The sequence below is a fragment of the Melanerpes formicivorus genome, unplaced genomic scaffold (assembly GCF_026170545.1).
Source record: "Melanerpes formicivorus ecotype bairdi unplaced genomic scaffold, bMelFor1.0.p_v2 SCAF_56, whole genome shotgun sequence".
Lineage (NCBI taxonomy): Eukaryota > Metazoa > Chordata > Aves > Piciformes > Picidae > Melanerpes > Melanerpes formicivorus.
Window position 1 is genome coordinate 217,895 of NW_027142408.1, and position 21,185 is coordinate 239,079.

The 21,185-nt window shown below is 66.7% G+C and overlaps 1 protein-coding gene across 1 annotated transcript in view; it reads left to right on the plus strand.

Annotated features, from left to right (window-relative positions):
• The first annotated feature begins 2,513 nt into the window (after positions 1-2,513).
• Positions 2,514-21,185, plus strand: part of PLEC (plectin) — a 75,736-nt gene continuing 57,064 nt past the window's right edge. Inside the window, 8 exon segments of the mRNA XM_068161039.1 lie at positions 2,514-3,118; positions 15,152-15,213; positions 16,679-16,768; positions 18,561-18,638; positions 18,736-18,828; positions 19,424-19,590; positions 20,145-20,260; positions 20,361-20,467. Of these exon segments, the coding sequence (XP_068017140.1) occupies positions 2,536-3,118; positions 15,152-15,213; positions 16,679-16,768; positions 18,561-18,638; positions 18,736-18,828; positions 19,424-19,590; positions 20,145-20,260; positions 20,361-20,467 (1,296 nt within the window). The 5' untranslated portion in view covers positions 2,514-2,535.

Sequence of the window (21,185 nt, forward strand, 5' to 3'; positions counted from 1 at the left end):
GATTATTCCCTCCGCCCGGTGTCGTCCTTGCCGCCCCTGTCCCCTCCCATCTGGTCCCTCGGGGCCCCCCCTCTCCTCCCAGCCCCTTTCCTGTTGAGGCGGGGGGGGGGACACCGGTCGGACCGGGCAGCTGCGCCCCACCCCCGCGCTGGCTGTCCCCGTCTGTCCCCGTCTGTCTGTCCCTGTCCCCTCCCCGTCCCCGGGGCCCTCCCAGGCCGGGTGGGATGGGGGGAGGGGGACTGGGGTGACGTGGGGAGGGAGGCACACTTCTGCCGCCCGCCCGGGTTTTGGATGCCCGGCTCCTGGGGCGGGGGCAGGTTTGGGGTTTCTTCCCCCCCCCCTCCCCCCCTCCCCAAGTTCCGCGGGATGGGGAAGTTGAGCACGGCTCCGGGTGGGGCCCCCCCGGAGATGCCAACGTGGCACTGCCCGGCACCCGCCCGGCGGCTTTGGGGCACCCCGGGGGCCCCTCGGCTCCGGGGTTGGCACCGCGGGCACCCAAAAGAACCCCGGGCAGCCCAGGCACTCCAAAGCACCTCGAGCTCCCTTGGCGCCCCGTGCACCCCGTGCCGGGGTTGGGCGCCCCAAATTCTCTTGGCATCCCGTGCACTTCACATACCTCAGGCACCCCGAGCTCCCTGGGGTACCCCACAAAGCACCTTGAGCTCCCGGGGCAGGCCAAGACACCCTGTGCCCATGTTATGCTGGGCACCCCAAGCTCCCCTGGCACCCTGAGCACCCTTGCCAACCCAGATACCCTGGACACCCCATGCTCATGGTGGGCATCTGGTGCACCCCAAAAGTCCCCAAGCACAGGGGACATCTTGGGCATCCTGAGGACTCCGGATCCCCTGGGCACCCCTGACACCTTAGGAACCCCAGACATTCCGGAGCCCCCTGCACACCTTGTGCCCACACTGGGCACCCTGGACACCCCAAGCTCCTCTGGCACCCTAGAGCTCCCCAACTCCTCTGAGTACCCCAAAGTGCCCTAGCACCCTGGGCAGCCCTGGCACGCCCAGCAGCCCGAGCACCCTGTGCCCACACCGCGCACCTCAATTCCCCCCTCCCCTCGGACACCCCCTCCCAGAGCCCCTCCCACTCTTGGCACGGGGCCTGGCATCCGGGTGCTGCCACCGCCCCCTCTCCCCCGCCCCCCCCCCCCCGCCGCAAATTCTCAGTGAGCACTGGGTGCGCCCGAGGGTGGGGACCTGGGTGCCAGGGTGGGGGTGGACAACTGCCCGGTGCCCACCTGCCAGCCCCGGGGGTGCACTCTTGGGGACTGCAGGGATGGCGGGGGGGGGGGGGGGGGGGGCGAGAAGGGTGGGAGGGGGGGTGGGTATAGAGGAGTGTCGGAAGGGGAGGCTGCAAATGCGGCTCCCTCACCACCCGAACCCCTTCGACCCCCTACTGCCCCCTCCCCGCCGGCCCCTGCCCCCCTCCCACCTCTTCCCTCAGGGATGCTCCGGGGGGGCCACGGGCAGGTGGTGACCCCCGCCTCGGAGCCTCTCTCCCCTGGTCCCCCTCCCAGACCAGCGGTCTCTTGTGCTTCCTCCCTGGACTGAGGGTTCCCTCGGAGCTGCGTGTGTGGGGGTCCCGTACCCGTGTCCCCCGACCAGGGCTATTCCCGGGGCGTGGGGGGGCTGGCCCCGGGCCGTTCCCAGGTAGGAACCGGCCCGTTGGGTCCGGAGGGGGTTGGTTTGTCTGGGGGGGTTTGTCTGGGTCTCTCCCGGGTCTGTCCCGGGGGAGTGAAACGGGCTCGGCCGGGCCCCCCCCGGGGCTGGGGAGGGGCCGCTGAGTCAGGGAGCCCCGGCCGGGGGTGGAGCCGCGTCGGGCCGAGCCGTGCCGGGACGTGCCGGTCTGTGCTGGGCTGGACTGGGACGTACAGGGCTGGACTGGACCACAGTGGGCTATACCGGGCCGTATTGGGCTGGACTGGACCATACTGGGCTGTACTGGGTGATACCGGGCCGTGCTGAGCTGTGCCAGAACATCCCGAGCTGTGCCGAGCTGCTGGACCATACCGGGCTGTGTTGGGCCATACTGCGCTGTACTGGACCATACTGCGGCGTGCTGGACCGTACTGGGCTGCGCCAGCCTGTGGTGAGCCGTGCCAAACTGTACCGAGCTGTGCCAGGCTGTGGTGAGCTGTGCCAGACTGTACTGGGCTGCGCTGGACCATACTGGGCTGTACCAACCTGTGGTGAGCTGTATCAGACCATACTGGGCCGTACTGAGCTGTACCAAGCTATACTGGGCTATACCAAGCTGTGCCAGGCTGTACCAAGCCGTGCCAAGTACTGGTGAGCTGTGTTGAACCATAGTGGGCCATACTGGGCTATACTGAACTGTGCTGAGCTGTGCTGGTCCATACCAAGCTGTGCCAACTACCAGTAAGCTCTGTTGGGCCATAGTGGGCTGTGCCAAGCTGTGCCAGACCAGGCTGTGGTGAGCTGTACTGGGCCATACTGGGCTGCACCTGATCTGAGCCGCGGTGAGCCGTGCTAGTCCGTGCCCGCTCTGTGCCCACTGTGCACCATGGTGGCGGGGATGCTGATGCCGCTGGAGCGGCTCCGTGCCATCCTGGAACTGCTGTTCCGTGAGGGTGTGCTGGTGGCCGAGAAGGACCCGCGCCCACGCCGCACCCACCCGCAGCTGCCCGGGGTGCCCAACGTGGAGGTGCTGCGGGCCATGGGCTCGCTGCGTTCCCGTGGCCTGGTGAGGGAGACCTTCGCCTGGCGCCACTTCTACTGGTACCTGACGGATGCTGGCATCGCCCACCTGCGCCAGTACCTGCACCTGCCCCCCGACATTGTGCCACGCTCCATGCAGCGGGTACGGCACCCGGCACAGCCCCACCGCCGCCTCCCCCACGCCTCTGCCAGCGCCGCTGCCAACACCTCTGCCAAACCCACTGCCAACGTCTCCGCCAATGCGTCCACCAAAGTGTCTGCCAATGCCACCAGCGGCAGCAGCACCGACACTGATACCGGCACCAGCCGGGCACGCCGTGGTGAGCGGCTCTACCGCAGGAAGGAGGAGGCCGAGGGGCATGTGGACCCTGGCACTGCCGTGGGGGGAGTGTCCCAGCTGCCCCCTCCCGATGCTCCCCCAGTTCCAGGTACCAACTGGCACCTACAAATGGGGGGTGAGGGGTGGGAGAAGGGTCCTTTGGCTGGCACCACCCGGATAAACTCCTGGTGCAATGCTCTGTGGCCACCGTCAGCCCCAGACCATACCAGTGGGCAGGAGCAGGGGGTACCTGCAGCCCCCTGTGCCCTCTCCATCAATCCCACACCCATGGGAACCCCGGGTGCTGGCACAGCTCAGGACGTCCCTGGGTGGGGGGAGGGGGCTCCGCTGCTACCAGTGTCTGGGGGGTGGGCACGGTGTGTGTGTGGGGTCCTGCGGGGGCGTCCCTGCGATGCCCAAGGGCTGCTGAGGACTTTGGGTGCTGCCGGGGGGAGTCTCACTGCTCTGGACACCCCCCTCCCGCTGCCCATGATGGGCAGGGCTTGCGTTTGGGGGGAGCTGTTTTGGTGGGGTTGAGTACCGGGGGGTCTGTGCAGTACCGGGAGGGGTGTTTAGCACCGGGGGGGGGGGGGGGGTGTGCTGTGTCTTTCTGGGGCTGTTATCACTGGGGATGGGGGGCAACACTGACTCCGCAGGGACCGACAGCAGCAGCTGTGATTGAGGAGGGGGCTGCGGGGGGGGGTGTCCCTGTGTGTGTGAGCTCCCCGCGACACCCGATCCCGACACCCGATCGCGTCAGCTGGACCCGCCGGGGCCCCCCCTAGCCCATGTGTTCTCCCCACCCCCCCTCCCCGGGCTGTGACTCACTCCCGGTCCCGCCCCCCCCCCCCCCCCCCCCCCGGCCAGCCCCGTTCCAAGTTTCCAGCTCCGTGACTCACCAGAGGGGGGGCGGGGGGGGAGGAGGCCGATCCCATGGGTCCCACATCGCCGCCCCCCCATCCCGAGGCCCCCCACCCCCTCCATGGCTCCGCTCCGGGTTTTCGGTCCTCCCCCCACCCCGTCGCTGCTCCTGTGGGAAAACCCGGCCCGGAGCCAGGACCGGGACGGCCGCGAAGTGGGGTGCTTGTGACTAGTGGGGGGTGTCCCGGTAGTTGGGGGGATGGGAGTCGGTACCCTCCGGACCCTCTCAGCACCCCCAACACGCTCCCGTACCCGGCCCATTAGGGCTGGTACCATTCACGCTCGCTCCTGGGTGGTCACTGGCGACCCCCCAGCAGAGGGTGGGGGGTTTGTGCTGAGACGGAGGGGGTGGTCTCAGTGGGTGGGGAGGGTCCTGCCGATCCTCCCCTCCCCAAACCCTCTCAGGTCCCCGCAGCCCATCCCCAGGTAACTAGCCCGTTAGTGCCGGTACCATTCGCTTCCCCGGGGTGGTCACTGGGGACCCCCACCAGCACCAGGGCCAGCACCAGGGCCAGCACCGGGGGGCGTGGGGGGTCCCGGGAGAGGGTCTCTGCTGCCCCGCCTCCCCCCCCTGTCTCATGTTCGCAGCCCGGTGACGGCGCCGCTTATTTATATCCACCCCCCCGCTGCCCACCCCCCGCTGCCGGTACCGAGCTAGCCGCTGCCCGCACCCTGCCCGCACCCTCCCGCGACCCCCCCTCCCCCAATGAAGGTCGTACCGGGTACGTGTCCCCCACCCGGGGGGGTACCGGTGATTTGGGGTGGATTTTTGGGGGGTGGGGGTGGTTGGAAACGTTTTTTTTGGGGGTGGGGGGGGCTGGCGCCGTCTTGTCGCGGATAAAAAAAGCCTCGGTGGGGGAGGGAACCGGGGGGGGGGACAGTGAGGGAGGGGGGGTGTTTGGGACACACCGGCGGGGGGGTGGCAGGGTCCGGGCCCTACCGGGTCTGTCTCGGGAGGGGTTAAGGCGGAGCGGGATGGGCCGGGGGGGGGCGGAGCCGGACCGAGCCGAGCCGAGCCGAGCCGGCCTGAGCCCAGCCGGGCCAAGCCGAGTTGAGCCTGGCCGAGCCGGGCCATGGAAGACTCGGGGACCCTATTCCCGTCGCTGGTGGCCGCGGGGCACGCCGCGTCCCTCGCCCTGGTCTGGTTCTTGAGGCGGCGGGGAGCGGACCCGCAGGAGGGCACAGGTGAGTTCGGCTCCGTTCGGCTCCGTTCGGCTCCGTTCGGATCCCCTCCGCCCCGCCCCGCCCCTCCGCCCCGCCCCCTCCCCGCTCGCTGGGAAAGGGAGGGGGGCGGATTAAAGCTGCTGCCCCCACGGGGGACATTTGGGGGGCTACGGGGCTGTGGTGACGCTACGGGTATGGGGTGATGGGAGCCAGCGGTGACTCAGCATCTGGATGAGACCACTCCCCCGCCCCGGGACCCCTGCAACTTGGGACCCCTGCAACTTGGGACCCCTGCAACTTGGGACCCCTGCAACTTGGGACCCCCCCACTCTGGGACCTCCCCACCCTGAGATCCCCCCTCTTGGGAGCTCCCTAGCCTGGGACGCCCTATTTGGAAACCCCTTACCTGGGGACCATCTTACTTTGGGACCTCTCTTAGAGGCCACTCACCTTGGGATCCTGCACCCCGGGACCCCCAACCCTGAGACACCTCTGTCTTGGGACCTCCCACCCAGGCTAATGCAACAGCCTCCCTCTCTCCCCCCCATATCATTTAGGCGTGGGGGGGGTCCAGAAGAAGCTGTTCCGTGCTTCGATGCTATTGGGGGTGGGGGGCTGCAGCAGCACCCTCCCCAGAATGGGTGTTATTTGGGTGGGGGGCCCTGGCAATCTCCTCTGGGTACTGCTGCTGTGGGGGTGGAGGGTCCTCAGCAGCATCCCCCCACCGTTGGCCTGGCACCTCTCTTGCCATGGGCCTGGCACCCCCTGACCACGGTGCCAGCAGTTTCTGGTACTTTCCAGGGCGTTGGCTGCAGTTTGCTGGGTGTGTGGCACCGGCTGCTGCCTGTGCCCACTGCTGCCCACACTGGGTACTGCCTGTGCCCGCTGCTGCCCATACCCACTGCCTGCAGGCAGATAATGCAGGCCGGGCACCTTGACAGTGGGGGAGCTGGAGAGCGACCTGCTGTTCCTGGCATCTGCCCAGGACTGGCTGAAGGGCACTGCCAAGGTCACACCTGACAGTACCCATCATCCCAGCTGTGCCATGCCAGGCTGTGCCAGGCCATCACCTTCATCCACTGTCAAGGGGGCTCAGAGGGCTCTGGCAACTTCTGGACTCCCCAAACCCTCCTGGGCTTGGGGGGGGGAGAGGATATGTCTGTCCATGGGCCCTTTGCCATGCTGTGCCATGACGTGCCATGCCATGGTGATGTGATGGGCAGTGACCAAGTGGGGGGTGGATATTGTGAGCATCTTTCCTGGTCTGGGGGTGGGGAGCTACCTCTGCCCAGCTCTGTGCTCAGCTCCATGCCCAACTCCATGCCAGGCTCTGCTCTCACCCAGCCACTCTTGGTGTCAGTTTTGTTTTGGTGGGCACTGGGGGGGCTCATGTCCCATTTTTCATCCTCCTCCCACAGCTGCTAGCACCAGCATGCAGCTGGCACTGGGAACAGTGGGCATGGGGCTTCTGAGGAGCTTTGGGGCATAGCGGCACCACACGCCGCAGGGGCACAGCTGCTGCTGCCACAGCAGGATGTGGCGAGCGCTGTTTGGGGCCTGTTTGGCCCTGTTGCCAAGGCTGCCGGCACGGTGCCAGCAGTGCCGGGAGGAGGAAGCCCCCAGAGCCTCAGGAACCCCGCTGGCTATGTCCCCCCCCCCCGCCAGCCCCACTCAGTTTTTCCACCACACCAGCATCTGGCAGTGCCAGACCGGAGGCCGTGGGGTGGAGGCTGCTGCCAGGCCATGACTCATCGGGAAACACCGAACCGCGGCCACCGCACCAGGCCAGGCCTGGGGGCCTCGCTAGGGGACTGTCCGGTGCTGGGAGCCACGCATGGCACGTGTGGCAGGGCTTTGGCACACGTGGTGGGGTTTTGGCAAGCATGACAGGGCTGTGGCAAACATGGCAGTGCCATAGTGTGTGAGGGGCTCTGGGCAACCATGGCAGGGTTTGGGCAACCATGGCAGGGCCTTAGCATGGCAGCACCATGGCAAGTGTGACAGGACCATGCCAAATGTGGCAGGGACATGGGAAGTGTGATGGAGCCATGGCAAGCATGGCAGGGCTGTGGTAAGTTTGGTAGTGCCATGGCAAATGTGGCAGGGCTGTGGCAAAGTGAATGTGCTGCGAGTAGCATGGCAGGGTTGTGATATGCACGGCAGGGCCACGGCAGGGTGGCAGCAGCTTGCTGTGCAGCACGGTGCCCCGGTGCCTGGGTGCCCCGGTGCCTGGGTGCCCCTGTGCTCGGTGTGCTGGCCGCAGGTGACGTTGGCTGCTGCCGGGCCCCAATCGCCGTGTCCCCGTCCCCCCCCCAGCCCTTATCTCTGCGGCACAGCCGTGGGCAGCGGCACGCATGGCACCCTGCCATTCCCTGCCCCCACAACCGGCCTGCCGTGTCCCACCGTGGTTATGCCACAGCTGGGCTTGGCACCAGACTGTCTCTCTGTGCCAGGCTCCGGTACGCCCCTGCCACTCAGGGGTGCTGTGGCAGAGCCCAAAGCACCGGGGCATTGTCCTGCTTTGGCATCCCACGCAGTGCCCACGGCTCATGCTGGTAGGGCCCATGCTGGTAGACCCCATGTTTCTCTCCATGTCTGTGCCCATGCCTGGTGGCCCACACCTGTGCCCATGCTCAGAGGCACGTGCCTGTGCCCATGCCCATGCTCCATGGTCCATGCCCACACCTGGTGTCCATGCTGGTGGCTGATGCCTGTCCCTGTGCCCGTGTCCATGCTCGTGCCCAGTGTTGCACTCCTAGAGGCACATTCCCATGCTTGTGCCCATGTCTGGTGGCCTACGCTTGTTCCCATGCCTGACCCCATATTGGCCCATGCCCATTTCTGTGCCCGGTGGTGCATGCCCATGGCCAGTGGCCTACGCTTGTTCCTATGCCTGTCCCCATGCCAGTGCTTATGCCCATGCCTAATGGCCCATGCCCATCTCCGTGCCCAGTGGCCCACGCTTGTTCCCGTGCCCGTGCCCGTGCTCGCTCCACACTTCCCACTCCGCTGTGTCCGGGGCCGTCCCGAGGGGTCCCGGCTCCGCCCGGGGCTGGCGGCGGCCACGGGTTCTGAGTCACCGGCCCCGGCCCGGCCCCCGAGCAGGACCCGTAGACCCGGGCACAAGATGCCCGCCTGGCTCCGCCGCTGCTGCAGCTGCTGCTGCTGTTGCTGTGAAACAGGTGGCACCGGGGGCACCGGGGCAGGGCGGGGGGATGCTGGAAGGTGCCAGATGTGGGGTGCGGGGGCTGGAGGGGCTGCAGGCGGCGGGAGGTACGGGATATGTGGTGCAGGGTGCTGGGGCGTTCCCGAGGGGTCCCGGTGAAGGGGGTCCCGGTCTGCTCGGCGTCTCGCTCTGTTCGGGGTCCGGTTTGGGTGGTTTTAGGGTGCCCGCAGCTCCCGGGTGCGGCCAGGTCCCGGAGCTGGGCGGATCCCGGTGTCCCGCTGAAAAGGGTTTCGGGGGTCCCCATGAAGTGGGCACCGGAGTTCGGGTGCTGCCGGAAGCCCCGGTTGGGTGTTTTTGGGGTGCGGGCGGGTCCCAGTGCCGCCCGGGGCGGGGCGCTGTGTTGGGGCGGGTCCGGTCCGTTCCGTGCCGTTGCCGTTGCCGTTCCCGGTGCCGGTGCCGTGGGTGCGGAGGGGTCATGGCGGACAGCCCCCCACGGTCGCCCCGCAGTCCCGGGCTCTGGTTGAGCGGCGGCTCCGAGCCCGAGCGGCGGCGGCTCCTCAGCGCCCGCCTCTGCTGCACTGGTGCGTGGGGACTGAGGGCGGCGGGGCGGGGCGGCAGGGCGAGCACCGGGACGGGCACCGGGACGGGCACCGGGACTGGCACCGGGACGGGACTGGGGGAGACCGGGACCGTGGGGGAACGGGAGGTCCGGGGCATCCCGGGGGTTCTCAGGGCCGCTGCATGTCGGGGGACACCCAGGCAGGGGCGGGAGTCCCGGCACGGGCGGGGGGGAGCGGGAGGGGCGGAGGGGGTGGGGCTGTCAGAGGAACCCCGCCCCCGGGAGTGGGGCTGAGCTGGGCTGGACTAGGCTGGACTGGGCTGAACTGGGCGCTGGACTGGGCTGGACTGGGTTAAACTGGGTTAGACCAAGCTGGGCCCTGGGTTGAGCTGAACCGGACTCTGAAGTGAGCTGTCCTGGACTGGGCTGACCCTGGATTAAACTGGGCGCAGCAGGGTTAAACTGGGTGCAAGTGGGTTAAACAGAGCTGGGATGAGCTGAACTGGGATTTGAAGTGAGCTGGGATGGACTGTGCTAAACTGCATTAAACTGGGCTAAACTGAGCGGGGCTGAAGTGGGCTTTGAACGGAACTGGACTGGACCGGCCAGAACTGTGCTTAACTGGGCTAAGCTGAGCTGAGCTGGGCTGGATTCTGAATTTAGCAGAGGTGCTCTGGGTTTAACTGGTCTGAACTGGGTTATATTGTGCTAAACTGAGCTGAGCTGGGCTCTGAAGTGAGCTGGGCCGTACTGTGCTGAACTGGGTTAAACTGAGCTGAACTGGGCTCTGAGCTGAGCTGAATTAGGCTCAAGTGGACCTAGCTGGGCTGAAATGGAATGGATTAAGCTGAGCTGGACTGGGCTGAGCTGGGATGGGCTGAACTGGGCTCCAAGGTGAGCTGGGTTAAACTGGGCTGAACTGGATTAAACCTTGCTAAACTGAGCTAAACTGGGCTCTGGAGTGAGCTGGGCTGGACTGTGCTGAACTGGGTTAAACTGAGCTGAACTGGACTAAGCTCAAGTGGGCCTAGCTGAGCTTAAATGAAATGGACTAAACTGGACTGGGATGAACTGGGTTGAGCTGGGCTGAGTCAAGCTGAATTGAGCTGGGCTAAACTAAGTTGGGCCAGGCTGAGCTGAGCTGGGCTGAGCTGAACTAGGCTAAACTGAGCTGAGCTAAACTAGGCTGAACTGGGCTCTGAGCTGAGCTGGGCTAATTTGAGCTGAACTGGGATAAGCTAAGCAGGGCCAGATTGAGCTGGGCTGAACTGGGCTGCCAGCACCATCCTGCCAATGCACAGGGGGACCCCAGTGCTGGGCACCTGTGGCTATGGGCACCCTGCCAGCAGCATTGTGGTCGGGCTGGCTTGGGGTGCCCCCCCACCCATGGGTGCAGCCAGGTCCATCCCGTGCCTCTGGCAGGCAGCAGCCGCTGGGTGCCGCGGCCTCGTTGGCCCGGTTGGGCCGCGTCGGCAGGAGCTGTGCCAGGGCTGCCTGCAGCGGTGGGCAGAAGGAAGGCCCTGGGGCACTCATGGACCTGGCAAGCACCCCTGCACCAGTGGGTGCTGGGTGCCAGGGCACTGGGTGCTCAGATGATAGGGAGCTGTGGGCACTGGGTGCTCACGGGAGTGGACACTTTGTGCTGAGACAGCCCTGGTGGGTGCCAGCACCTGGCCAGCGGCGAGGAGCCGTGGGAGGGTGCTGGGCTGGCCCAGCTGGGTGCTGGCACCTGCGGGGCCCGGTGCTGGGGGCTGCAGCAGCTCCTGCCTGTCCGGCCCAGCTGGGCTGGCAACTGCCTGAGCTGGGGCCCTGCCCCTGCCAGGGGCTATGCCATGGGCTGCGCCAGCACCTTTGTTCAGCAGCTCTTCAAAGCACCCACCCCACCCTCGCACCCTGCCCCTGGGCACCAGTTCCTGTGCCAGCAGCATCAGTCGGTGAGAGGAGCCCGTGGCCTTCTGCTAGGCTTAGTGACTGTCCCTGGCGGCACCAGCTGGGGCCTGGCACCCCTGTGACACCTCAGCTCAGGGGTTGCTAACCAGGCTGTGAAGCCACCACTGGCTTGGGGATGTGATGCCAGGGTGGTGGCACTGTCAGGGGCTTGCTGGCAGCTGCTATGTGACCAAGCAGGGTTGGGGCGGGGGGGTGGGTGTTCATTCCAGTGCCTTACCTTGGGGAGCAGCTGCTGTGCCAGGGGTTGCCAGCACCAGCAGCTTGTGCCTCTCAGGTCTTGCTGTGCTGCCATGGCATGGTGCTTGGGCTGCCAGTGTTGCGCCAGAAGTGCCATGGTGGCATTGGTGCCAGTGGCTGTTGTAGCACTCGGGGTTCACCAGTGCAGCTCTTTGCTGTACCGTCCAGATCCCTCCCAACCCCCTGTGAGCATGGTGCCAGCCCTGGCCATGCAGTGGCAGTGCCCAGGTGCCAGTGGAGCATCATGAGGCAGCACTGGCTTGGTTCAGTGCCACCCTGGCAGTGCCATTGCCCCCGCTTTGTGTCTCCCCTCATCCCGGTGCCCACGTGAGCGATGGCTCTGGAATGTCCCTGCCCCTCGATGAGTGCTGGCTTCTGCTGGGCTCCGCATGCCAGATGTGTCGGTGCCAGATGTGCTCCGGGCGGAAAATGTGGAGCCTGGTGCTGCCGGGTGCCGCCTGCATTCCACAGTGGCTGCCCTGGCTTGTCCCCAGTAGGCACCAAGCCGGCTCTGTGGGCACTGCCAGGCCCATCCGAGCTGCGGGACCCCTCCTGGCCCGCAGAGGGAGGTGGGTGCTGGTAGGTGCACCCTGTGGCACCACTCTCATGCAGGGCATGGTGTGAGTCATGGCAGGATGGTGCCATCCCCGTGTGCCTTTGGACTCCATGCAAGGGTCGGGCTGTGCCTGCTGGCGTTGGCATGGTGATGGTGTTGGCAGGAAGTGGGCGTTGGGCTGGGCTGAGCCAGACTGGCAGTGCCTGCGGATGCACATTCCTTGGCTGCTGGCACCCCGGTGGTGGGTGACACGGGTGCTGCTGCTGCTACAGGGTCTTTGTGCCACCTTGAGGTCCCCGTGCTACCCCAAAGTCCCTGTGCCAGCCTGAGGTCCCAGTACCATCCCATGGTCTCCGTGCCACTCGATGGCTGCATGACACGTCCCCAGGGAGGGGGATTGATTCCTCCTGACATCCTGCGCCACCCCGAGGTCCCCGTGACACCCCGAGGCACAGGGGTGGGGGGCTCAGCCGTGCCCGGGCTGTGGGTGCTCGCTTGGGGAGCTGGAGTGAGTCGTGGGGGCGCTGGGCTGAGCTGGGGGCGCTGGGCTGAGCTGGTGTCACTGGAGCGCCCGGAATGTGTCCCCGGCAGCGCCGCTGGGGCGGAGAAGCCTGGCACAGTGCCCTGGGTCTGGCACGGTGCCTGAGCCGCGTGGGCGTGGGGACGGGAACCTCCCTGCCTGTGGGGTCTGTGGGTCTCGGGTCCCCCGGGATGGGCTCTGGGTCTCGGAGCCTGGGGAGTGGGACGTGTGAACTTTGGGGTCCTGAGCCTCCCAGGCTGGCAGAACTGGGGTGAGAGACCTTGGTGTTTGGGCACCAGGGCCTGGCAGCTCTGGGGTGAGGGTCTGGGGCTCCCAAGGACCCTGGACTTGCAGATTTGGGGGGTCCTGAGCCTCAAACCTGGGGTCTCCTGGGGTTCCCAGCAGAAGCTCGGGGGGCTCTGGACGCTGACTGGGGGCTGGGGGTTCCTGAGCGTGTGAACTTGGGGGTACCAAGTGCCCCGGGTCTGTGAATTTGGGAGTCCTGGGAGGTGCGACCTGGGCGTCCTGAGCCCCAAGATGTGGGTCCGGAGGTTCTGCATCTCCTAGTTGTGGGGCTGGGGGAAGTCCTGGGTTCCCCCCAGGTATCAGGGCTGGGGTTCCTGAGCCCCACCGGGCTCGAAGTCTTGGGGAGTTCTGAGTCCTTGGGGTGTGGGTCCGGGGGTCCTGCAGCTCCGGACACGGGGCTGGGGGTCCTGAGTGAGCCCCCCGAGATGCAGACTTGTGGGGTCCCACAGCCCCGAATTGTGGGTCCGGGAGTTTCCCCAACTCCCAGGGCTGCACCGTGAGGGAAGTCCCCCGGGCGGGTCCCAGTCCCACGCACGGCGGCAGCTCCCGGAGCGGAAGGAGTTAAGCGCGGCCGCGGGTTTCTTGTGGGGCGGGATCTATGGGGCGCGGGGGGGAGGGGTCCCCGGCCCCTCCCTGGGGTGGGGGCCAGAGGCGAACCGAGTTACGTCGGGTCTCAGCCGCCGTCAGCATGTCCCGGCCTCGGCTGCACGACCCCCGGGAGGCACCGGCCGTGGGGCAGGGGTCAGCTGTGGGGCAGGGAACCGCTATGGGGCAGAGGACCGGCTCGGAGGACAACCTGTACCTGGCAGTGCTGCGGGCATCGGAGGGCAGGAAAGGTAGCGGCGGGGGGCCGGGGGGGGGGGGGGGGGTAGGGGGAGAAAGAGAGGGGAGCAGGGAAATGAGGGGCAGGAGGTGTGGGGCAAGAGATGTGGGGCAGAAGGTGTGGAGCAGGAAGGTGTGGGGCGGGACATGTGGGGCAGAGGGATGTGGGGTCCATCTTTGGGCGGTGTCCCGGGAATGGGCTGTGGAGCAGGCTGTGGGGCAGACCCCGTGTTTGAGCGGTGTCCCCAGGCAGGTTATGGGGCAGCGGGGGGCAGGCTGGAGGACAGCCGTGGGGTAGGACGTGGGGCAGACAATGGGCAGGCTATGGGGCAGACCACCATGTTTGGGCGGTGCCCCTGGGCAGGCAGGGGGGGCAGCTATGGGTCAGGCCATAGGGCAGAACTCTGTCTTTGGGCAGTGCCCCCAGGCAGGCCGTGGGGCAGCTGTGGGGCAGGAGCTGCTGATCGTGGCCAGACCCCCTGTGGCTGTCCAGTGGGGCTGGGGGTCCCAGTGCCCACAGTGGTGCCCCCAGCAGTGCCTGCAGTGGTGCCAGCGCCGGGCACAGCCGCTGTCCCCAGCCCCGTTGCCCCCAGCCCTGCTGCCGGCGGTGCCAGCCCTTCCTGCCACACCCTGCCCGTGGTCATGGCTCAGCCCCAGTTCGGCCTTGGCACTGCTGCTCAGGTGCCACAGGGTGGGCATCGCCAGCTGGAGCTCCCTGGCGTGCTAAGGCCTCTGTGGGTGCTGCCAGGGTGTGGCACCGCTACCCCTGCACCCCACATTTCCTTCCTCCTGTGCTGCTGCCGCACCCCGGCATTGCCACTCTGCCACCCATGGGCACAGGGTGCCCAGCGTGTGCTGGTGTGCCTTGCTGTACCCTGGTGCCAGTGTGCTTCCCTGGGACGGCTGCGTGCTGGGTGCCAGGTGCTGGCTGCTGCCTGGGCAGATCCCAGCATGCTCCAGACAGGGCAAGACCCAGCTTGTGCCACCCCGGCCTTGCTGTGGCGTGGGCAGGTGGTGGGGGTGGGTGCTATGGCGTGGCCAGAGCGGGCAGGGGGGTGGGTGTGGGTGCTGCAGTGTGTGCAGGGGGTGGTGGCATCGCCCTGTCTGCCAGGGGTGTCCCCTGGTGCCACCATACCCGCTATGGTGCTGGGCAGAATCCAGCAGACGCCATCCTGGCCTCAGGCTGGGGGAACCAGGGTGGGCACAGGGGATGCTGAGTAGGGGGTGCTGGGCACAAGGTGGGCTGGCGCCTCACCCATCCTTGTGCCCTGATGAGAGGGCAGCGGGCAGGGAGTGCCCATGAGTCACAGCCCTGCGGGGACATCCCCTACACCCTGCCGGAGGGCACCCTGCCCCTACCCTGCCCACACCCTGCCTGCAGCGTGGGCACCCTGCAGGGGGATCCCAGGGCCCAGCCTGCACCAAACACCCTCAGCTGGGTGGGTGCAGGATGGGGCTGGCAGCCCCCAGGCACCTCCTCACCCCACAGGGCAGCAACTGTGCCCCACGGCCCTCCTGGGGCTGTGCCAGGCCTGTGCCAGGGCTGTGCTGTGGATGCGCTAAGGCTGTGCCAGGGCAGACGCCCCACGGGCTCATCCTGGTGCCACCCACACCCCACTGGGGACCATGGTGTGGTGCCTGGGGCCACGTTGGTACAAACTAATCCCAGTCCCACCCACAGCCCACGCAGGGCATCCCTGGGTTGCCCCTGGGGCTCCCTGCTGCGTGTCAGTGGGCAGAGCTGAGCGGCCCGCACCCGTGCCAGCCCTGCCGGGGCTGTGGTGCGAGCACGCAGCAGCTGGTCCCTGTTAGCCACTTTCTGCCCACCGTGAGTCACCACAGGTGCTGCCCGTGGTGGTTCATGGCTTGGGGCTGCGTTGTCTGCCAGCTGTGCCGTGCCGTGCCGTGCCAGCCCTCACCCTGCCCTCTGCTCTCTTGCAGACGAACGTGACCGCGTCCAGAAGAAAACCTTCACCAAATGGGTCAACAAGCACCTCATCAAGGTATGGCCTGTGCCACCTGTGCCACCTGTGCCACCTGTGCCAGCGGCAGTGCCCCGAGCCAGAGTGCCCCCGGCTCCATCCCTGCCATGCCAGAGCACTGCAGGCTCTGGGCAGCGGAGGCCCAGGCATGGTGCCGGCACCGGCTGCCCCTGCCAGCGCTCCCAGTGTCAGGGCTGCAGTTGGTGCCTTGGTGTGGGGATCTCTGCCCTGTTCCACTGTGGGTCTGGGGTAGTGCCAGGGGCCCCCTCTCTTCTTCCTGTGCCTGCCTGTGCCAGGGGGCTGTGCTGTGCCGTGGCCGTGCCAGGCTCCACGCCAGGCCGGGAGCTGCAGTGCCAGCTCTGGGAGGGGACATTGCCAAGGCCTCAGGCACCAGGGGACCTTTTGGGGACCTTTCCTGTCTTTTGCTGCTCTGCCAAGCTCCCTGCCCACCCCCCCACCCTGGCACCACTGCGGTGTCCTTTGTGGTGCCAGCACCCTACCTGTACCCACTGAGGCCCACTCCCACACTCCCATCTCCAGCCGTGCCTCCTCTTCCTGTCCCGGTGCCACTTGTGCCACGCACCCAGCCAAACCCTGCCAGGACCTCCCCAACGTGCCTGTGCCTGTCCCCAGGGCCCTGCCTTGGCACCTGGCACGCGCCGAGACGTCTCCTGGCCCCCACGCCCCGGCCTGTGCCCACACGCCAGGTCCCAGTTCACAGCAGTGGTGCCACTGTGGCAGCAGTGCCGGTGCCTGAGGTGGGTGCCAGTGCCTGCTGCCTGTGCCAGGCCATGCCCACCACCTCTCTCCTAACCACTCTCTCTCTGCCTCTCCCCATGCAGCACTGGCGAGCAGAGGTAGGTCTGTGCCCTTCTTCCTCCTTCCTTTTCCTTCTTCCTCTTCCTCCTTCCTCTTCCTCACCACGGCTGCTGGCATGGTGGGCACCATGTCTGACCCCCATTGTACCAGCATGGTGGCACCAGGTCCAATTCCTGTGTCTGCCGACAAGGTGGGCACCAGGCCTGAACCCCTCCATGGCTGCTGGTACGGTGGGCACCATGTCTGCTCCTCCATGGTACCAGCATAGTGGGCACCGAGTCCAACCCTCAGCATGGTGGGCACCTTGTCTGACCCTACATGGTACCGACATGGTGGGTACCAAGTCCACCCTGTGTCTGCCAACATGGTGGGCACCAGCTCTTACTCCCCCATGGCTGCTGGCATAGTGGGCACTGAGTCTGACACGTGTGGCTGCTGGATCCTGGCATGTGGCAGAGCATTGCCAGCCCCAGCCTGGCACTGCTGGTGTGTGCTGGCACAGGGTGGGACACATGGGGTGTTGGTGGCACTAGGCTGTGCTTGGGGCTGTGTGTGGGCGCCGGGGCATGGGGCAGGGGGCACGACGCCCATGTTGGTGGGTAGGGGGGGCAGGGAAGGGGGGTGGCAGGCTCGAGCGTGCACGGTGATGCCATCTCTATGCCCACAGGCACAGCGCCATGTCAACGACCTGTACGAGGACCTGCGGGATGGGCACAACCTCATCTCGCTGCTGGAGGTGCTCTCGGGGGACACCCTGGTAGGTGCCACCCGATGCCATCGCCGCTGCCGCGCGTGCCCCCAACTGCTTCCCCCGCATCCATCGCCCTCCCTTCTGCCGCTTGGCACCGCCCACCCTTCTCCTGCTTGGCATCTCCTCACCTTGGCTTCATCCTGGCCGGCTGCTGGCACCGTGCCACGCTGCCGTGCCCGCTCCATGCCGCATCTTCCTAGTGCCACCTCGGCCTCTAACCCTTTGCTCTGGGGTCTCTCTCTGCTTGGCGGGCGCCTGGCACCGGCGGTGCCCTGACTGTGCCCCTCGCCTCTGCCTCCTCTTCCTCTCTGTCGCTCTGCCCGGGCAGCCGAGGGAGCGCGACGTGATCCGGACCCTGCGCCTGGTGAGTGGTTCTGCCCTTGGCACTCTGCATGGCACAGCTCCCGCCGCACCGACCCGGGGGTGCCCTGGCACTGCCGTGGCTGCACCAGCCCGGCCCGCTGGGCAGGAGAGGCACCGGAGCATGCGGTGCCAGAGGGGGACGTGGTGGCACCACTGGGTGCTGCGGCAGTGGGGCTTGTTGGGGGGGTTGCCTCTGCCAGGCCTTGCGGTTGGCACTGAGATAGGAGCATGGTATCGCCAGGAGTGATGCCATGGGACTGGGACTTGGAGCAGGGCTCCTGGTACTGTAGCAAGAGCTGCCACTTGGCACCCAGCTTCTTGGGGCACCTGATGAAAGAGTTGGCAACGCAGCCACTGGTTACCCCCGTGCAGCCCTGCCCTAGGGTGAGGACAGGCTGGGCATGGGGCACTGAGGGCACTCTGGGATCCCTGGTCAACCTGGCAACTGACAGTGGCACAGCCAACACATGGCAGAGCTGCCATGGAATGTGTAGGGTGGTCTGGGGAGGGTCCTGCTGGGGGTCACCCAGCGTGGTAGGGATTCCTGAATGTGCCAGGGAGCTGTATGCCAGCTCTGGCACAGCCCCACCACATTGGCACCGGCAGGATGAGGAGCTGGCAAGGGCAGAGCCAGGATGCCATGAGCAGGGCTGGGCTGTGCCCATGTCTTGGGTCTGGCTGTGTCTGTGCCATGGGGCTGGTTGTGCTCATGCCATGGGGCTGACTGTGTCTGTGCCATGGGACCAGTTGTACCTGTGCCGTGGGTCTGGCACTGTTGTGGTGCCAGGAAGCACTGGTGCAGCATCTGGTGCCAACTCTGTCTGTGGGCACCATTGTTGTGCCTGGCAGCTTCCTGCCTGCAGCCCCATGGGACGGGCAGGAGCTTCCTGTCAGGCCCTGGTGTGTGCCCAGACAGGGTGTGGTGGAAACTCAGCTAGCGTTGGCTTGACAAAGCCTCGATGCCCACGTGCAGGGGGCACAGGCCCAGGTGCCAGCACTGCCCCCCTGCTTCTGTGGGGTGCCCAATGCCCCTAGCTCCTCTTGCTCATGGTGCCGCAGCGTTTGGCTTCCCTTGGTGGCCCTGGTGCTGTGCCAATGGCGTGGCCAAACCCAACTAGCCCCAGCAGGTGGCATGGTGGTGGCAGTGGCAGGCACATCCCAGCCCTGGCACAGGAACAAAGTGTGAAGGGCATAGGGCAGTGGCGTGTGCGGCGTGGGGGTGGCGTGGGGGTGGCTTTGGTGCCTGACGTGGGTGGTTTGGTGGGGCCGTGCTGGGCAATGCCATGGTTGTGCCAGGTGATGCCATGGCCACTCCTGGTGATTCCATGGCCGTGCCGTGTGCTGCCAAGGCTGTGGTGGGTGCTGCAGTGGGTGCTGCGGTGGCTGTGTCCGGCGGTGCCCGGTGGTGCCCACTGACCGCGCTGTGTGCCCGCAGCCCCGGGAGAAGGGCCGGATGCGCTTCCACAAGCTGCAGAACGTCCAGATCGCCCTCAACTACCTGAAGCATCGGCAGGTGAGGGGGGTGAGGGGGTGCTAGCCTGCTCCTGGGCACCCCTTGGGGCCGGGCCGTGCCCCTGGCGGCCCCCACGACTGGCACCTTGTGCCCGCAGGTGAAGCTGGTGAACATCCGCAACGATGACATCGCCGATGGCAACCCCAAGCTGACGCTGGGGCTCATCTGGACCATCATCCTCCACTTCCAGGTGAGCCTGGCACCAGCATTGGCACCTGCCCTGGCACAGCCTGGCAGGGGCATGGTATTTTCAGTGCTGGTGATGCCAGTAGTGCTGGGTGCCTGGGGATGCTCCCTGGTGCCCGTGGGCTGGGACATCACTTGCTACAGTGGAGACGGTGGCAAACATACCATGCCACACTGCCAATGGTGCAGGCAGTGCTAGGAAGCTACCTGGTGCCAGTTTGGTGCCCATATGGGACAGTAGTGAGGCTGGGGCATCACCAGCTGTAGTGGAAGGTGGTGAGCACCCTATGCCATGCCACAGGGAGATGTGGCAGTGCTGGTGATACCAGCATGGGGATCTGCCAGCATGGGGAGCTCTCTGGTGCCAGTTTGTAGCAGGAAGGGGTGATAATGGGGCTGGGGCACTACCAGCTGTGGTGGAAGGTGGTGGGCACCCAGTGCCATGCCATGGGGAGATGTGGTGGTGGTGCTGGTGATACCAAGGAGCTGGGCTCTGCCAGCATGGGGTCTCCCTGGTGGCAGTCAGAGCAGCGGGGGGGTGGCAGTGGGGCGGGGCAGCAGAGGCCGTCACTGACTGGCACGGTGGGCACCGCGGGCAGATCTCAGACATCCAGGTGAGCGGGCAGTCGGAGGACATGACGGCCAAGGAGAAGCTGCTGCTCTGGTCCCAGCGCATGGTGGAGGACTACCAGGGCCTGAGGTGTGACAACTTCAGCAGCAGCTGGCGCGACGGGCGCCTCTTCAACGCCATCATCCACCGCCACAAGTGGGTACAGCGGGCACAGTGCTGTAGGCACCTGCGGGGCTGGGGCTAGGGGGCACTGGGAGTTCCCTGCTGGGGGCTGTTGGGGGCCCCCTGCCTCCTGGTGCCTCTCACCAGCTGCTGGTGCACCTGGTGCCCAGGGTGTGGGTGGCCAGCGGTAGTGTGGGTAATGCCAGCAGCCCCAGGGGTCTCTGCCCCATGGGGGGTCCCTGCTGGGGGCTGTTGGGGTGTCCTGGGCTCCTGGTGGCTCTCACCAGCTGCTGGTGCCACTGGTGCCCAGGGTGTTGGTACCCAGTAGCAGTGTGGGTGGTGCCAGCAGCCCCAGGGGTCCCTGCCCCATAGGGAGGTCCCTGCTGGGGGCTGTGGGGATGTCCTTGGCCTCCCGTGGATCTTGCCAGCTGCTGTTGCCACTGATGCTGGTGGTGCCCAGGGTGTGGGTGCCCGGCAGCAGCGTGGGTGTCACCAGCAGTGACGAGAGGGTGTGCCGGTGGTCCCAGGGGCTTTCCTCTGCAAGTGGGGTCCTTGTGCCCATCCTGAGCTGTGCCCCTCCGTGCCAGGCCGATGCTGATCGACATGAACCGAGTCTTCCGGCAAAGCAACCTGGAGAACCTGGACCAGGCCTTCACCATCGCCGAGCGCGAGCTGGGCGTCACCCGCCTGCTGGACCCCGAAGGTACCTGCACTGCCAGCCCACTGCCAGCCTGCTGCCAGGCTCTGGGGGTCGCCCACAGACCCCCCCCTCCAACCCTCACTCCCTCCCGCTCCCCTGGTAGATGTGGACGTGCCACAGCCGGACGAGAAGTCGATCATCACCTACGTCTCCTCGCTCTATGATGCCATGCCACGTGTGCCCGAGGTGCAGGATGGCGTCAAGGCCAACGTGAGTCGTGCCAGGATGCCAGGCTGGGGGTGCCACATGTCCCCTGCCTTGGCAGTTAGCCCCGCATATCCTCACTGCCCACAGGAGCTGCAGCTGTGGTTGCAGGAGCTGGGGGTGCCAGGCTGGGGTTTCTGTGCATGCCCGCAGGAGCTGCAGTGGCAGGAGCTGGGGGTGCCAGGCTGGGGTTTCTGTGCATGCCCACAGGAGCTGCAGTGGCAGGAGCTGGGGGTGCCAGGCTGGGGTTTCTGTGCATGCCCACAGGAGCTGCAGTGGCAGGAGTTGGGGGTGCCAGGCTGGGGTTTCTGTGCATGCCCGCAGGAGCTGCAGTGGCAGGCGTTGGGGGTGCCAGGCTGGGGGTGCCAGGCTGGGGTTTCTGTGCATGCCCACAGGAGCTGCAGTGGCAGGAGTTGGGGGTGCCAGGCTGGGGATGCCAGGCTGGGGTTTCTGTGCATGCCCGCAGGAGCTACAGTGGCAGGAGCTGGGGGTGCCAGGCTGGGGTTTCTGTGCATGCCTGCAGGAGCTGCAGTGGCAGGAGCTGGGGGTGCCAGGCTGGGGTGCCAGGCTGGGGTTTCCGTGCGTGCCAGGCTGGGGTTTCCATTCGTGCCCACAGAAGCTACAGTGGCAGGAGTTGGGGGTGCCAGGCAGGGGGTGTCAGGCTGGGGTTTCCATGCGTGCCAGGCTGGGGTTTCCATTCGTGCCCACAGAAGCTACAGTGGCA